This window comes from Myodes glareolus, chromosome 11 (assembly GCF_982192425.1).
Source record: "Myodes glareolus chromosome 11, mMyoGla1.1, whole genome shotgun sequence".
In the NCBI taxonomy this organism is placed as follows: Eukaryota; Metazoa; Chordata; class Mammalia; order Rodentia; family Cricetidae; genus Myodes; species Myodes glareolus.
This window is the reverse complement of record NC_142036.1, coordinates 15482960-15500628: the sequence shown is the minus strand read 5'-3', so window position 1 is coordinate 15500628 and position 17669 is coordinate 15482960. Positions and strand designations below refer to the sequence as shown.

Here is a 17669-nt window from a genome sequence, read left to right as displayed (position 1 = left end):
CTAATGTTACAGGGATATTGGTATATTGATTAAGAGTTTTTAGCTAGCTGTTTATTGATTGGTTGTTGTTACCTAGGTCAGGAAATCTGAATTCCCATTTAAGTCACAGCTGTTTGTTTTCTTGTCTGCTGTGGTCAAGTCACTCTCAAGACAGCGTGGTTGAGTAAAGACACAGATACCTGTCTCCCTGAAGCTTCCATTCCAGCAGTCAGTCAGTAAACAAGAAGTGGGAACAAGAAGCTGGAAAGGTTACTGAGCAGTTAGGAGCACATACTACATTTGATGAGGGCAGGGGTTAATTTCCAGCATGCATAGGTGAGTGGTAGTAAATCCAGCGCTTCTGGCCTTCATGGACACTTGCACTCATGTACACGTTAACACACGCACACACTGACATGTAACTATCCTTTAAAAAGAAGTGAAGGCTTGGAATGGGATATAGTGAAACGTAGTGTAAACTACATTGCAGAGCATCGTGGGAACACCAGAGGACACAGAGTCCCCAAGGCCTGCAAAGGAGCGGAGCTGTGATTAGGATGACTCACTAGTCCTCGTGGCAACTGCTTTTCCCTGCGAGTTGCAGGGGTTTTCCAGCTGTGCTTCTGGTTGTTAGCCGTCTCTAGCAGCTGTTTTGGAATTCATCATAAGGAGAAAGAGCTAGAAGACAAGAAAGCCCAGCAGAGGCCTTTAGATAGCATGGCCAGCTGGGGGCGGGCCTGGTGCAGGCTCTAGCTGGACTCTGGGAACAATCTGAGTGAGGTAAGGAAAAGACAGATGAGTGCAGTCTGTGCCGCGGGAGGAAAACCCAGGAGAGCACAGTGGAAGGAAGCACTGACTAAACAAGGGCGGGGAGACGCAGGACCTCGCCTAGTAGAGCTGGAATGCAATCCTGACAGTGTTGAGAGAGTCATGGGACAAGTGGCCAGGCAAGCCGCAGTACAGTAGGAGGAGGGACCCTAGCAACAGGTCTGCTAAGACTCCAGGCAGCTGCCTGCCCTGTGACCCTGAAGTCATACATCTCTTAGTGCCTGGATTCAAGACCTCTAGAGAGAAGTGCTGCTGTAGCCCTGCCTTGTTAAGTCAGGAGACTCCAGCCTCCTGACCTGCTGCCGGCTGTATCTATATCCCTTTACGTTCTAAAGGATCGCAGGGCCCACCAGGACAAGAATGGGTGCTGTACACATGGGCTTCTCTTGAGTTACACGTGCAGACTCTGTCCTTTGGTGCTCTTGGCCACTGTATCTTTGCTAATTAGCACTTTCCTCATCAAGGTAGAACCTTTGAACTGTTCTTTAAGGGTCATGACCAGCTGTTACTCCCTTAATCTTGCCTTAAGCTGGGTATGGTGACATGCCTTCCATCAAAACACTTGGGAGACCAAAGTAGGCTGATCTCTGTAGTGAGGTCCTTGACGTCCAGAACTACCTAGTAAGACTCCATCTCAAAGAATCCTGCCCTAGAAATCCAATCAGGAGATGACCCCCACACAATATCCATGCAGAAGTCTGTCAAACAGGCAGGACTCATGCTGGGCATGGTGGTGCACAACTTTAATCTCAGCACTTGGGAGCAGAGGTGGGTAGATTTCTGCAAATTGAGGCCAGCCTGGACTACACGGCAAGCCAGCCAAAGCCAAAGAAAAGGAAAAGGCTCATGCTAACTGCTTTTCCATCACTGCATTCTCACAGCCAGTGGGGTGCTAGGAGTCTACCATGAGCCCTGATGAGCACAGTCTCTTCCTGTGTGAATGCAGACACTCTGCTGGGTTTTGTTTTGTTGCTATCTGGATGCATTTTAATGTTATGGATCAAATGAATAACTGTCTCTCAGAGAAGTATTAACAGTTGCTATATTCCTGAGCTGCTTGTACTTAGAAGGCTTACTGTTTTGTTTTGTTTTGTTTTGTTTCTTTCAAAACAGGTTTTCTCTGTGTAGTCCTGGCTGTCCTGGGATTTACTCTGTAGACCTGGCTAGCCTCAAATTTGAGATCCTCCTGCCTCTGCCTCTTGAGTGCTGGGATCAAAGGTATGTGATGCCACTGCCTAACTAGAAAGTTTACCAAAGTTGATGTTTATTAGTGGCAACACTTTAGGTCAAAACACAGAAACTCTCCAATCATAAATGGGGAACCTGTCCTTTCTTCAGTCCAAAATAAAGTATTAATATTGAAAGAAGTTTGAGACCTAGACAGTGCCACATTATCTACCTATTTGTCTGTCTGTCTATCTATCTATTTTTGTCTACTTCCTGGGAGTGTCTCAAGTTAGGGAACCTGGCAGGCAGTGTGATCCTGAGGCTAGGGTTAATATCCTAACTTTCCTACCACAGAAAAATGTGCCAGACTCCTAGGACCTCTTTTCATCCCTGGAAATGCTGGCCCACTGCAGAAATCTGAGTCCCTCTGTGGTGGGGCACAGACAGGTCATCCCCGCACTTGGAGGTGGAGGAAAGTGTCAGGAGTTCAAGGGCAGTGTGGGTTAATTTAACATGGGGGTGAGGGACTCGGTGGGTTTAAAAAGCACTTTGCAGGGGAGCAAGTTCATGTGAAGGTGCCGAGTTCTCCCATACGATGTAGCAGAGGATCTCAGGTGTGGGAAGGCCCAGGGAGAGTGAGTACCATTTTGAAGCAGGACCATTCCAAAATGCATTTTACTGGGGTGTCAGCACCTTTGCAGAAAATGAATTAGAGCCAGGTGTGGTGGTGCACATTTCTGTTCTCAGTTCACAGATGGTCAGTGCATTAGTACAAGTCTTCTCAGTACACCAGTTCAGGGGTCCTATAGCTCATAGTACTGCTCCTCAAGACAGCTGTTGAACAAGACCTTGTCCAGACCACAAAGAGGGTGGATGAGCAATGATGATTAGACAGAGTGACCTAGTAATTGATGTGTGTGCCTTGAAAGGTCTGGTAGTCTGGTGTACAGACGCCTTTGGTTTTTGTTTTGTTTTTTTCAGAGAGTATCTCATGTAGCTTGGGCCGATGGTGAACTCTTGTTAGAGGGAACCTCCTTGTCTGGAAAAACATTGTATTTTTTTGACCCCCATCCCAGGTGAGGTTTCTCTTTATAGCCCTGGTTGTCCTGAAACTTACTATGTTGACCAGTCTGGTCTCAAACTCAGGTCCACTTGCCTCTGCCTTTCCAGTGCTGGGAATAAAGGTGTGAACCACCACTGCCTAGCAAGCAGTTTTTTGGTTTTTGTTTTGTTTGGGTTTTGTTGTTTTTTTTTTTGTTGTTGTTGTTGTTGTTGTTGTTTAAGAAACAGACTGTGTGTGTTTCTGGGGATTGAACCAAAGACTCCACTCTTGGCACAGTGATTCTAACCCCTCCCAACTGCCTCCTCCAAAAGTCAGAATGACACAACTTGGTGTGGTGGTGCAGCCTTTAATCCCAGCTCGTGTGAGGCAGAGGTAGGCAGATCTCTGAGTTCCGAGCTAACCAGGGCTACACAGTGAGACCCTGTCTCACAAAACAGAAAAAGAAAGACAATAATAACTTTTGACTCAGGCCTGCTTGTCAGAGAACAGATGGGCAGCCTGTACATCAGAGCCACCCTACAAGAACCCTGACAAAATGTGCCAGGGCGTGACTATGGCAGAGCACATCCAAGGCCTGGGTACAGGTGCCATTTCAGTAACCACTTGGCAGGGATCACTCCTCTTCCGAATTAGCCCTCTCATTAGCTCATATGGCTCTTGGGAGTAGACATTGCCAATCAGTGGAAACTTAGTAAGAAAAATGAATACCATCACTTGGCAGGGGTAGGGGTTGCAGAAAAATCTCTGATCTTCAAAGTGACTTTCAGGACAGTGGAACTTCATAATGAGATTCTCTTGAAAAGGGTCAGGGGAGAGGCAGTGAGGCTGGCACACGGGTGCCAGCAAGTGAGAGGCTGTTGGTGCTCCTCAGACAGCGCTCCCTGCAGGACTGTTCCCCACCTTACAATGTAAGGCTTGTAGGGAAGCTCCATCTCCTTTTTCCTACATCTGAGTACCTAGAATACTCCAGCCAGAAGTGCAGATTGGTAAAGAAGTGCTGGAGTGGTAAAGAAGTTTTAGATGACAGTCTTAGTGGCTGAGTGTCACACACACACACACCCCATGGCCGTTCCTCCCCAGACAGGCAGCAGTTGGGGTCAGTTAAGCCATCTAATCTATTCCAGCCATCAGAGCCCTTCCTGTGGGACAGAGAGTAGAGAGACCAAGAGGCTAGCCTGCGAATACAGTCAGGGTGTTGAATGGGATTGTCACTTTGACTCCCCCAAACTGCCTAATCTTTTGTTGATTTTGCTGTTACTGTTTGCTTTTTTTTAATATTTATTTCTTATGTATACAATATTCTGCGTGTATGCCTGCAGACCAGAAGAAGGCACCAGACCTCATTACAGATGGTTGTGAGCCACCATATGGTTGCCGGGAATTGAACTCAGGACCTTTGGAAGAGTAGGCAATGCTCTTAATCACTGAGCCATCTCTCCAGCCCTACTGTTTGCTTTTTATTTTGAGACAGTTTTACTATATTGAACAGGCTTGCTTCAGACTCAGAGATCTTACTGCCTCTGCATCCTGTGGGATTGAAGGTGTACACCACAGTACCTGGCTTAATTTTTAAATATTCCAAACAGTTGTTACCCCCATAACATATGTGCCACTATCACACACATGCGTGTGCTTTGCCGGGATAGTCATTATTGTAACTCATGGTTCACAGCTAGGTAAGAATGGTCCTTAATTTTCTACCTTGTTTTAGTTTTTCGAGACAGGGTTTCTCTGTAGCTTTAGAGCCTGTCCTGGAACTAACTCTTGTAGACCAGGCTGGCCTCAAACTCACAGAGATCCACCTGCCTCTGCCTCCCAAGTGCTGGGATTAGAGGTGTGTGCCACCACCGCCGGGCTGTTGCTTTGATTTTTGAGATAGGGTTTCTCAGCAGGCCTTGGCTAGCTGGCTGACCTGACATTCAGATCTCCTGCCTCTGTTTCTAAGATAAAGGTGTGTACCACCATGCCAAGCCCTGGGTTTCTTTACTTTTGTTTTTATTTGTTTGTTTGTGTGGTTGGTTGGTTTTTCAAGACAGGGTTCTTCTGTAGGTTTGAAGCCTGTCCTGAAACTAGCTCTTGAAGACCAGGCTGGCCTCTTAACTCATAGAGAGCCAAATGCTGGGATTAAAGATGTGTGCCACCACTGCCCGGCTTTTGTTTGTATTTTGAGACAGATTGGTAGCCCACGTTGTGCTGGAACTCACCATGTAGCTTTTCTAGCCCCAAACTTAATTCAGTCTTCCTAAATACTGGAGTTACAGTATGAGCGACCACATCTAGGGCGCTGCTTTTTATCTCCCATCTCAGGGGTCTTGTCCCATTGGATTCCTTTCTTTAGGTGTGTGGTGGGGAGAGGGTGAGACAGAGTTTCTCTATGTAGCCCTGGCTGTCTTGGAACTTGCTCTGTAGACCAGGCTGGCCTAGAACTCAGAGGTTTGTCTGCCTCTGCCTCCCAGGTATTGAGATTAAATGCATGTGCCACCACCTCCCAGTTACCATTTGGATCTCAGCCTGTGAAAAAGTAGTAAGCCTGGGCCTTGGGCAGTTGGAGGAGCCAGTGCTTCCTCACATCACAAACCATGATCCTCCTCCATGGGAAAGCCTCATCTGTCCCAAGGGCTCACCTTGGGGTGTGGACTAGACCCCAACAATCTGTGGCCAAGGAAATGTGCCACATAATGGTTTTTTCCCCCTGGCACTAACTTTGCTTGGCTGTGGATCTTCTTATGTCAGTGTGGTTAAGCTGATTGGTTGCAAACCCAGAGCTCTTTATTTTCCGAGAACCCTGGGTACTCATCTTGTGACTCCTGGTCATTGGTAAATTGGGGCCTTGTGGAGCCTCACTCGAACGAGGAATAAATGGGCTGGAGAGATTGCTCAGCAATTAAGAGCATTTGCTGCTGCTTCAGGGAAGCTGAGTTCCTGGCACCCACATCAGACAGCCTCAGCTGCATCTCCATCCAGCGTGTCCAGTGCCCCCTTCTGGCCTCTGCAAGCACTTGCACACATGGCACACAGACACACAGAAAAATGTATTTTAAAAAGAGTAACAAGGAGACTAGAGAGATAACTCAGTGGTTAAGAACACTGACTGCCCTTCCAGAGGACCCAGGTTCAATTCCCAGAGTCCACATGGCAGCACACAACTGCCTGTGACTCCAGTTCCAGGGGACCCAACACCTCTGACAAAACACCAATGCACATAAATAAAGGAGAAGCAAGTACTACTGTGACTCTTACTGACCCTGTCCATGTTCCTGCTCTAGCCACACCCAGCTGTCGTTACTCTCCAGAGCTAAGCCATCATCCCATCCTGGGATCTCAGGCACCTCCTGTCCCACCTACAGTGCTGTACCCTCAGTGTTGTTCAGGGCTCAGGAAGACTTTGCTGTAATCAGGACTTAAGTATTGAAGATTCCGTTCAAATCAGAAGATGGGAAAAATGGAGATTTTGCTTCTGTTGGTTAACTGCTCCTCTGGGCCCTTTGCCAGTCACATGATATACCTCTGTTGATTTGGGGGAGGGGAGCTACTTTGGAATATCTTGTGCTGATCCTAGAGATGCAAAAATGGACAAGGTGTAGACTCCCCTATTGTTGAGAAGCTCAGTGTCCAGGTAGGAGGCCAAAGGGCAGCACCAGTGGGACAAAGGCAGAGATGACAGGCACAGTGAGTGCAGCGCGAGAGGGAGGAGCAGTAGGTGGGAGGGCGGCTCAGAGACAATGCACTTCTTAGGGTACTCCATCCTCAGTACTTCACCACGGAGTGACCTTGGGGAATATGTGTGCCATTCCCAGACAAAGCCAGACCTCACTGTAGGGGATGACTGGCTCCAGAGATCTGGAAGAAAGGTCTGACGTGCAGCCTGACTGCCACGCCTTCTAAAGCAAGATTTGCACTGGCTTGCCTCCTTGAAGGAGCTGCCAGCAGGCGTGGGCCATGCAGACACATTCTCAAAGCAGTCATGGAAGCAGCAGATAGTTATTTTCATTGGCACAGTCCCAGAAGTCCTAGGTAGAGGAGCCTCAGAGCAGTCCTTCCAACCTCAGGAGGCCCATTTCAGACTACCTTGGTGTTCTGGGCCTGTACCTGGCTGCATGTCCTTTTGTCCTGGTGGCAGGAAGTGTACCACACATTTTACAGGGTTGCTTTACAGAGTGGAATGTCACTAATGACTTAAGCAAACACTGAGATTCTAATAAAGAAGCAAAGTCATGTCATCCTTGACTGGAGGCCAGAGAAAAGCAGCGCCTGGTCCCTTCTCTCCACGACTGAGGAAGAGGTGAGGCCTCTCGCTCAGGCAGCAGTACAGGTGGTCCCTGTCAGGCCAGAGTCCACAGCTCCAGGTCTGGATGGGACATCTGGTTCATCCGAGCCCCCTCCACATGCACAGGGCTGCTGAGTAGGTAGAGGCATTTTTCAGAACTAGACTTCACTTTCAATGGATTTGTTTTGGAAGAACCTTGGCATGGTCAGCAGGAGGAAAAGGAAATGACCAAGCACACAAGCTAAAGGGAACAGTGAGGCAACTTCAGAATGCACTGGAGCAGGACGACTTTGCTGGTATAAGCCCGGTAGAATATGCAAAATGGAGCCCTGCTGTGAGGTAGACGCAAAGCCACTGAACAGTCTGACACCATCAGCCCAACCTAGTGAGTCATTTAAGTGTAGATAGGCCTGGGGCCACCCAGAGTCAGGTCTGCCTCCATTCCATTCACATTCCAACCCCAGTGACCCAAGGCCTGGTCTGCTCTGCAGTGAGGCTGCTGTTGAGAGCGCTGGACCGCGGTCCCAGTTGATCTCTTTCCCTGGAGTGGTTAGGCACCATACAAGTTCCAGCTAGGACCTAGTGACTAGGTGGTGCAATCAGGATCCCACCTGCCATGTGCGTGCTTTATACTTGCATCCCAACGTGGCTGCTTGAATGTCAGTCTTAGCACCTAGCCAAGCTAAGGACCAAAGCATTGTCCTCCTACTAGGGTACCATAAGCCAACAGTACTTAAGAGTCCTGGCAGGCCTGGAACTCAGATCCACCTGCCTGACAAGGTGTGGGAGTCAGGACGTGAGCCCCAGCCATAGCCCTTGCTGTGTCCTCAGCAAAGCAGAGAGCAGTGTGGGAGTGAAGTGGGAAGTTGCCTGACTCAGGAGATGTGGGTCCCAGCCTGCTGGTAAGAAAGCCCTGCTTCTTAGACTGGCACTCACTTGTGGGGTGAGAGATTTAACCTGCAACACCTGGGAGGCTTGCTAAGTACCAGGCTGGTCAGGAAGAAGTGCAGTGTAAGGAACCCTGCAGGCAATTGCAGCCTTCTAAGCTACTATTGGGAGAAGCAAGACCCACCCCTGAGAGTTCTGAAAGCCCCAAAAGTTAAAAAGCAGGGGAAATAAGCCCATAACTAGGCTTAACTGAGCTCCACTTGACCTAGAATGAGGCTTTCTGAGCCTCAGTTTCCCCATCAGGATAGGGTGGCAGTGGATTCCTTCCTGGTGCTGTTTTAATACCACCAACTGTGACACATTAAATTCTTAGGATATAAATAGAAGAAAAAAGAAAAATACTCCCAATTTTACTGGGGTGGGACTGGGGCAATAGCTCAGTCAGCAGACCTCTAACTAGTACAAAGCCCTTAGTTTAATCCTGAACACTGCACCGCAAAAATGGCGCAGTAGTGCACATCCATAATCCCGGCTGCTGCTCCTGGAGGCAAGAGGATCAGTCATCAAAGTCATCAGAAGGCTGGTGGTGTCACCCAGTGGTAGAGCACTTTATCTAGCTTGTGCAAAGCCCCCAGTGTGACCCTCAACAGGGCGAAAAGCATTGCCTTATATAAGCAATGCATGTTCACTGAAGGAAATTTGGAAAAAGAAGTATAAAGAAGGAAATCACCTGTTCCCCCACCACCCACAGCCAACGACTGTTCTGGGGGTTTTTCCATACATAATCTGTGTGGGATCTCGGTACGAGCTGTTTTATAACCCGAGCTTGCCTCTCTGCTTCCTCAGCCTGTCCATACACCAGTGAGTGTGAAGTTTGCCAGAGCAAAGTGGGAGGGGTAGGGTTGGTTGGGCTCTTTGCAGGGAAACAGCCCTGACCAGTTCTTTCCTGCTCTAAGCAGTTGTGTCTCCTGGTTATTTCTGTAGGCTCACAGTCTTCCTAGTCAGTGTCTAGAAATTCAGCTCCAAGATGGGGACTGGGGGAGGGGTTCGACTACCGTGGGTGATTGGAGGTTAGGAACCCCTCTTAAAAGAGTCTCGGTGAACAGAGCACTCCTCACCCCTATCAAAGGACAACCCCAAGCAGTACTGGTGGCTCAAACTTGAAATTCTTCTCTGGCTGTTCCTGCAAGAAATCAGGGTGTTCCCAGGTGTGCAGGATGCTTAGTGTGACCCAGGTGCCCCAGGGAGCTGTGCCCCACCCCTGCTACCTAGGAGCACAGCGCCTTCCTCCTTGCGTCCACCCCCAGGTTCCATTTCAGCAGGGCGAAGCCAGGCTCACTGAATTCATTTGACTCTCAAATCCAGAGGAAAAGAAGGGCTGTTTGGACTATGTAAGAAATCCCATAGGTCTGGTGAGCGCAGGCAGGCAGATGGAGTCATAAGAGCGGTGTGTGTACAAACCCTGCTTCAGCCCCAACTTCAGTGCTGCTTACAGTGGAACATGCAGCACGGAGCGGAGGGAACACAAGCACCAAAATTCTCCTGCTGGTTGGAAGAGTTTGGGGTAGGAAAGCCCAGATACCAGGAGAATTCTGAGGTTCAAAATCTTTTCAGGCTAAATTCTGTTCACTGGGGCCTTCCTGAATGTGCAGTGAGGCCTACATAGACAGGGTTGGGTTCCCAACTGCAGTTCTCCGGATCCTTAGGGTCTGGGTGGGGAGAGGGATGCTCAGTGCTGTGCCCACTTCCAGTGGGACAGGGTCTGTCTTCCAAGTTCAAGGGGAAGGAGAAAGGGCAGTGTTCCAGGTGGGAGCTTCGTAGGCCTGAGGCAGTTATAGGAAGCCGAACCACACTGCAGGGGTCCTATGTTCCTGCCTCCTGCCATTCTGTTTTGGTTGTTTTTGAGGTTGTAACAGCAGACACGGAGCGTTTTGGCCAATCATGTCCCCCTGTGCCTACTGTCCCTGCCTGCATCCTTCCCTGCTTTGCCCAAGGAGATTGTCGAACGACCGTTTCTTGTCACCAGACTGAAGCCTGCAACGTAGCTGGGCCAGCCACTGGCTGGAGGACATCAAAGCTGAGTTGATGCCAGCCTCCGTCCTGGTCTAACCTAGGCCCCCAGCCTTCTTGACAAAAGTGTTAGCTAGGAACTAATTAGAACATCCAAGAAGAGGAGCACTCCCAGGGGACCTGCCTTGTCCTGCGCCCAGCCTACCCAACAAGGTGGATGCCCTCTTTTAAGTCTGACATTAAGAATTCCACAGAGGTCAAGACCCACACTGGGTCCTCCCCAGCTGCACACCACCTACATGAGACATAGCTGGAGCCTGGTCACAGAAGCAACAAAGACACACCTCTAGCTCACAGCTCAGTGCTGCCTCCCAACCTGCAGATTGTGGAGTCTGGGTAGACCATGTTCCAATATCTGTGATCTTTAGTGGACAAGCATGTAGTGACAGCAACCAGTAGGTGGCAGCACTAGACTCATCTTGGAAGAGGCACTGTGTGGGTGGGAACTATAGTTCCAGCCCCTGGGTTGATGTCCTTTCTCACTTTCAAATGTGGGCCAGATCCCTTCATGAGGCCAAACTGGGATAGGCCACCAGGAAGATGACTCTTAGACAGCCCAGTCTTCTGTTCAGGGCCCCTGATGTGAGCCTTGGAATCCTTTTCCCTTGACTTGTCCATGATAGTTCATAGCAGAGTTACTCTGACTACCTACTGTCCTGTCTCCTAGATGACATGGCACAAAAGCTAGATGAATGGGAGCATGAGTGTCTCCTCCCAACCATTGGGGCCCTGGAGAACAAGCTGTAAATAAAAGAGATTGAACTGGAAGGACCCTGCTGCAGTCTGCATGGGGCTAGAGGGCTGGACTCAGGGACCAAGAGGAGGCAACTGAGCATCCCGAAGAGGATGGAAGCTGGAGGAGGTAGGGGGAGAAGAGATTATTTAGGAGCTGGAATAGGTGTTGGAGAAGGGTGGGGCCTAGAGGGCAGAGGAAGCAAGGGGTGGAACTTTGGATTTTCAGGCTGCCGGGAAGACAGCAGAGAGGAACTGGGAGCATGTCAAGTTTCTGACTCCCTCCTCTGGCTGGAGCTGAGGAAAGACTAGGCTCCACCCTGCAAATGGAGCGTCCTTAGATGCTCAGGCTGGAACTGAAAGTCGTAAGAGAGCACCCCCCTCCTTCCCTCTCCACCCTGTATCTTCTATGGCTAATAAAGTCATCTTCTAGTTGACACAAATGGCCAGGCCACTCACCCATGTCACTGTCCCTAGGAAAGGAGAGGCACAACTCATGAGACATAGGGCAGGCCAAACCCTAGTTTATTTCAGTGTCAGCAACAGCTTAGCCATCAAAAAAATAAACTCTACCCAGGACGACAGAAGTCTCTACAGCGAGGCTAAGGGCTCAGCCGCCAGGCGGCAAACATCAGGGATGCATGGTGGGCACTGCCCAGGTATTAGGTTAGGAAGCAGCAGGCTGGTGACGGTGAGGGCCAGGCTTCACTTCTGGGCAGGCATAAGGTCATCGATAGGCTGCCCCTGCTCAAGCCTCTGCTCCATCTCAATGAGTAACTTCACTCCATCCACCACCATCTGCACCAGCTCCACCTCCGAGAAGCCTAGGCGGTCCGAGTTGGAGACATCGAAAACTCCACCAACAGCAGCGGTGTCCACACCGCCTAGGGATGGGGAAGACAGGTCAGCAGGACTGAGGAAACCTGAACCTTCTGCCCCTCACCTGTGCTGCCTGCCGCTCACCTGTGCCTCGTTTCTGAAGCCGCAGCCGCTTGAGCACCTCCGAGAACTTCTCATGCTTGCCCAGGTGGGGCAGCTTGATATGCACACCTGCCCGCAGGCCAGTGCCCAGGTTCGATGGGCACGTGAGGATGTAGCCCAGGTGAGGGTTCCACATGAACTCGTAGTTCTTGGACTTGAAGAGGGTTTCAATCTGGAGGTGGGGAAGGGAGAGTTCAGAGGGGAAACCTGGCTGGAAGCCCCAGGGAGCGCGGGGAGATGTGGACTCTGGGATATGCCCCAACCCCTCCCAGGAACCAAGCCCCTAGAGTGAGCAGGCCCCGGGTGTGGGCACCAGGCCTGACCTGGGTGAGGCCAGTGCAGAATCGGGTGAACACTTCCTTCATGTTGCCCCCTTTCTGCATGGAGATGACCCGCAGGTGGTCCTCCTCGTTGATCCACACCAGGAAAGTCTTATTGTCATTGTGCCTGGGGAAGGGGTTCAGTCAAGCCAAAATCCCTCTCAGAATACAGTCTTAGATCACATCCAAAACGACACCGTATGGGTGACCCTCAAACAAAAAGCTTCCCAAGTCACGGAGGTGCTTATTCTAGAGAGGTACAGGAGTGTGGGCTGTCGCCAAACTCCCATCCCAGCAACACTGGAGGAAGGCAGGGCGAACGGGGCACCAATCACGTGGTGTGTGGCAGGCAAGGGACTGAAGCAGGCCGAGCAGCCCCCCCGGAGGAAGCATGCCTCCGCCCTCACAGTCAGCAGGAGTAGGAGCCCTGCCCGGACGGGTGCGGAGGCTTTTGCGTCACTGGCACCTGGCAGAATCCCGGCGGGGTATGGGGGTGAGAAGGAGGAGAAAAAACAAGCAGCACCGGCTCCCGAGAGACTGGTCACAACCCTTAAATCCCTGGAGACTGCGGCCTCCCGCAGCGCAGGATCTCACACACCTGCGGGACCAAGGTCACCTGCGAGAAGGGCTGGGACGGGGTGACTCTGCGCACGGAACCAGGAGCTCAGGCCGGGCTCCACCCTCCGGGGGGGACTGAGAGGGGGAGGGCTCGTACCATATACCGCGAGCATCCGGCCAGTCGCGGGCCATGCCGGAGGCCAGCAGCAGAGGCGACACAGGCTTATCGAAGAGGAAGTGATCGTCGATGAGCTGCTGTTGCTCCGCTTCGGTCATGCTCTTGAGCGCGTAGTACTTGCCTGACAGGTCTCCGTCCAGGCTGGATAAGGCTGCAGAGTGCAGGGTTCAAGGCTCGGGTGGGCGGGCAAGTGCCCGGCCCCAAACAGTGTATCCCCCCGCGCACGAGACTGGACCTTTGACCCTCTCGGTCCCAGCTGCTCCACGGGCAGATACCAGACCCCTACCTTCTACTGCCAGTTTCTCGATGGCGCGGCGCTCCCCGCGGCTGCAGTGCGGGGGGAGACAGAAGCCACGGATGCTGCGGCCCGTGCGCACCCGCGAGCTCAGCACGTAGTTGGGGTCCAGATCATCGCCGCCCTGAGGACGCAAAGTGGTGGCGGGAGTGAGCGCCGAGGCCCCTCTCCCCATCACGCCCTGATCCGGCAGCCCCGCACCTGCAGATTGTCTGGGTTGAGGTCCGTCTTGTGCTCATCGCTGGGCTGGTAGCCGCCGTGCCGGTCCTCAATGATGGGGTCGAAGAGATCCTTGAACACGGCGTAAGTCTCCTCGTCGCCCGCCACCGCACCCACCGTCATGATGAACGGGTGGCCTGGGGGAGGGGCGCGGCGACAGTGACGTCACCGCCAGGCTGGAGCGAGCTGCTGAGGCCCCTGCAGCTGAGCGCGGGAAGGGGATGAGGGGACCCCAGCCCGCCAGAGGTTGAGGGAAGGGCAGTGGGACCCTTGCTCTGGGGTTTCTTGGGGAGACGGAAGTCTGACGCCTACAGGGGTGTGCATACCCGGATTGTCTACGCCAGTCTGAATGGCGTCGTCCAACGTGAAGCCGCTTGACGTGCACTTGGCACGGAGCTCGGCGTACAGCTCCGGGGTCAGCACCTTGGCCATATGGTTGTTATGGTTGCTCAGATCAGGGAACTCATCCTCGGCCGGGAAGCGCAGCTTCTGCGTATTATGGCTGTTGGAGAAGGGCATGGCGGCGGCGACGGGCTGCAGGAAAGCGCAGGGTCAGAGGAGGTCTACACACCAGCCTCCAGGGACCTGCAGACCGCTCGGGACCTCCGTGGCTTCCCCTGGACGATGCCAAGGTCAGCGGGGTCTGCACCCGGAGCCCGCGCATCCCTGGTCCGGGGCGGGTCCGGTGCGCGCTCCCGGCAGCACGGCTGCGCGTGACACCCCAGTCCCGCACCCCTCCGCGTGGCGCCCCGCGCGGCTACCCCCGACCCTTGGACCTGCTCACCAGGATGCCGGACAGAGCGGGGATGCAGAGTGCCTAACCAGCTCCAGGCGCAGCACAGACGAACGGCGGCCTCTCGCTGCTCCGGAGCTCTTAAGGGACGCGTCGCCAGCAGCCCATTGGCGGCTATTTATAGCCCATTCATTCTATTGGTCCGTGCTTTGGGGTGGTGCCGTTGCTTTGTCCGTGGCAGCAGCCCTTGACACCCCCTAGCAGCCCACCCCAGCGGTCCTCGAGTCTCGACCCCGCATAGCTTAGTTATCCCCGCGGCGCTCTCGCAGTATCCCCAAGGCAGAACCCCAGGGCCTTAAGTATCCTTGGTAGACCTGCTTCACCCACTGCCTCGTTGCGAGAAACTGAGTCTGGAAAGCCAGCTGGTGCTGGGGCTCCTGCCTTCCCCCCTCTTCCTCCCTTGTCTGGCAGACCGCGGTGGCAAGGGGCCTATCCTGAGCTTCCAGGTCTTGAACATTAAGTACGGCGTCCATCCAATGCATCCAGGCGGTACGAAATGGCTCAGAGCCGCTGACCTTCCTCAAGGTGCCCGCAGGCATCTCTTGGGTGTTCTTGATGCAGCACCAGAGGCGCAGTCTGGCTGAGGTCCAGCCCCGAAGCACCCAGGGTGTTCTGACCTTGGGCAGACTCTGAGGAACCGAGCCAAAACACTTGGACTTAGACCCTGAAAGATTCAAGACACTGAGCTGTGAGAGGCTGTCTTGAGAATCCAAACCTCCATCCCCTGGCCCTTTCCTCAGGAGACCGGTTCCTACCACCCCACCCACGAAGACAGTACCCACAGTCGACAGGCAAACGGAGTGGAGAAAGCACCAGTTAAAAACAAGCTCACTAATCAGAACCAAAACACGGAAACAGTCTCTCTTCCCCAGCCTCACACACCCAAGTACGAGGAAATGTGGAAGGCTGACCCCAGACAGTGCGGGCTGTGAACTCCTCTGAAGACAGGCATTCGCACCCTGCCTGCAGCTGCCAACCACTTCATCTTTTCTGGCAAGTAATTTGGCAGTATTTATTATAATGAAAATATGGTCTAACTCCATGACCTAGCAATCCCAGGAATTCGAGGAATCCAGAATAGAAAGGACAGTGTCCCTTCTCTGCAGATAGCTCAGGAAATGTGCAGTGGGAAAGACTAGTTCCAGTTGGACCTGATGCTCATCTCTGACGAGGGAGGGCACTAGCCATCGGTGGAAAAGGGTGCAGAATGGCGGGTGGTGCAGTTGGTAGAATATAGAGGTGAGCTTTCTTGCCTAATGTCCTCTCACCGCCCCTCACTCACTGCTGCACTAATAAAGCAAGACTAGAGAGCCTCGCTGGGTGGTGGTGGCACAGACCTTTAATCCCAGCACTCGGGAAGCAGACAGGTGAATCTCTGAGTTCGAGGCCATCCTGGTCTACAAGAGCTAGTTCCAGGACAGGCTCCAAAGCTACAGAGAAACCCTGTCTCCAAAAAAAAAAAAAAAAAAGTCTAGAGAGCCTCTCATTCTTGTGCATTTGACAGAATCCGATCAGGTGCTAGATGCAAGGAAGACAGAAGGTGCACAAGGGGATTGGATCTCTGCCTTCCTGCCGGAGACGTGGAGACGGGCTGCCCTCAGCGAATGACTACGGGAGATATGGCAGGAATTCCAGGCTTGAGAGATGATGTGCTGGAGCTTCAGCAGAAGGCTGTGGAGCAGAGAACTCAGGGCAGAAAGCCGTCCTGCCTCTACCGGGGTCAGCATGAAGAACCGCAGCTGTACTGTCCTCAGAGATGACTAGTGATCCCACCAGTTCTCTCGCTTGCTTTGACCAGTTTCAGCCTCTTCTGTTTGAGACAAGAGCTTGTAAATCAGGCTCCTCCTGCCTCAGCCTCCCGAGTCCTAGTATTCTAGGGTTGAGCCACCATGCCCAGGACAAGTCACTATTTTGTAAGCCAATTAAAACAACCCCATATAGGAAAGTACGCACTGGGCGTGGTGGTGTCCAGCTCCTTTAATTTCAACACTCAGGAAGTAGAGGCAGGTGGAATTATCTGCAAGTTAAGGCCAGCCTAGTCTACATAGTGAGTTTTAGGACAGCCAGGATTACATAGAGACCTTGACACCCCCCCCCCCAAAAAAAAGGTATGTGGAGGCAAGCACCTATTATTCCAGCACATGGGAGGTGGAGACAGGAAGATCAGGAGTTCAAAGCCAGCCTGGACTCCATGAGCTCCTGTTTCAAAAAAAAAAAAAAATCCACAGGCTAGACAGCAGATGTGCCATAAGCTTTTAATTCCTGTATTCTATGCCCTTTTCAGCCTTCTCAGAAATATCTGCAGCTGCCAACCACAGTACCTACCCCTCTCAGGGAAGCTGGTTCAACTTGAGCCCCAAGTGCTCAAGTTTCTGTCTGTTTCTAGAAATAGAGAGGAAGCAAACTTGGTGTCCAGGCTTGAGTGGGGGTAGGGGGTTCAGGACTTCCTCTTTGTCTCCAGCATTTACAGTTTCTCGGCCTCCTCTCCTCCCTTTCCCGCCTCCCATCTCCCTGTGAGGGCAAGGCCAGGACTCTAGTAAAGGTGAGGAACAGAAGGCGGTGTTGCAAGTCCGTCCACGCCCAGCACTGGAACAGGCGCCTGTGACCTTCAGCCTCTGTCTCATTCTAAGACCGAAACCTAAAGGAAGATTGGTTGCTGAGAGAAAGAAGTACTGGCCCAGATGCCCAGATATCACCCGGTGGTACTAGGGTGCCTAACTTTGGTGTTCAGACAGCAGAGACAACAGCAGGGTAGAGAGACGAAGGGCCCTTCACAGCCTTTAGACCACATATCAGTGTGAGGCCCCCCACTTGGGGGGCGTTGCTCGGAAGTCCTGGAGGCCCTCATAGCAATGGAGAAAGGTCAGGGCCTGCTTATCCAGCCTAGACCCGACTGGGCCCTCTGCTATCCTTGGCAATCAAAGTAGCTGCTCTGGCAGCTTCTGGGCAAGAAGCTTGGTGACATCACTCAGTAGAATTATGGTTCCATCTCCTTAGAAATCACACCAAGTCATACATTAACCTCAGGGCCTGGATGGGGCCTCAAAGGAGTCCCAGGTATTTTCTTCACAGAGCATCGTCCAGCCCAGCAGGGCAAGTACAGGCACAGACAGGGTCAGGCTCTAGGTTCCACATAGAGGCCACTCTCAGTCCTGTGCCCAGGGTGCATTGCTGCTTCGCTGCTTCCTATCTCGTGGAATGCAAAGGGGAAGTTGGCAAGGGTAAAGAGAGGGGCGGAGGATGCAGGGCACAGTGAAACAGGAGGCTATGCCAGTCAGAGGGAACTCCTTTTTGTTTGTTTTTATGGGTTTTTTTTTTGTTGTTTCTTTTT

At 52.1% G+C, this 17669-nt stretch overlaps 1 protein-coding gene across 1 annotated transcript; it reads right to left on the bottom strand.

Moving 5' to 3' along the window:
- Positions 1-11488: 11488 nt before the first annotated feature.
- On the bottom strand, positions 11489-14479 carry Ckb (creatine kinase B). The gene is made up of 8 exons (XM_087911508.1): positions 14330-14479; positions 13872-14079; positions 13528-13682; positions 13318-13450; positions 13011-13182; positions 12299-12422; positions 11958-12147; positions 11489-11878 (listed from the first exon to the last, which is right to left on the bottom strand). Exons 2-8 carry the CDS (start codon positions 14062-14064, stop codon positions 11700-11702), a joined length of 1146 nt encoding a protein of 381 aa, XP_087767634.1. The 5' UTR covers positions 14065-14079; positions 14330-14479; the 3' UTR covers positions 11489-11699.
- Positions 14480-17669: the final 3190 nt, after the last annotated feature.

Excerpts from the sequence above, each read along its gene's own strand:
- Ckb (XM_087911508.1), bottom strand. The coding sequence starts at position 14,064 with ATGCCCTTCTCCAACAGCCATAATACGCAGAAGCTGCGCTTCCCGGCC. Across the intron at positions 12,423-13,010 it reads CCGGATGCTCGCGGTATATG|GCACAATGACAATAAGACTT; the intron begins GTACGAGCCCTC and ends CCCCTTCCCCAG. Across the intron at positions 11,879-11,957 it reads GCTTCAGAAACGAGGCACAG|GCGGTGTGGACACCGCTGCT; the intron begins GTGAGCGGCAGG and ends CCCCATCCCTAG.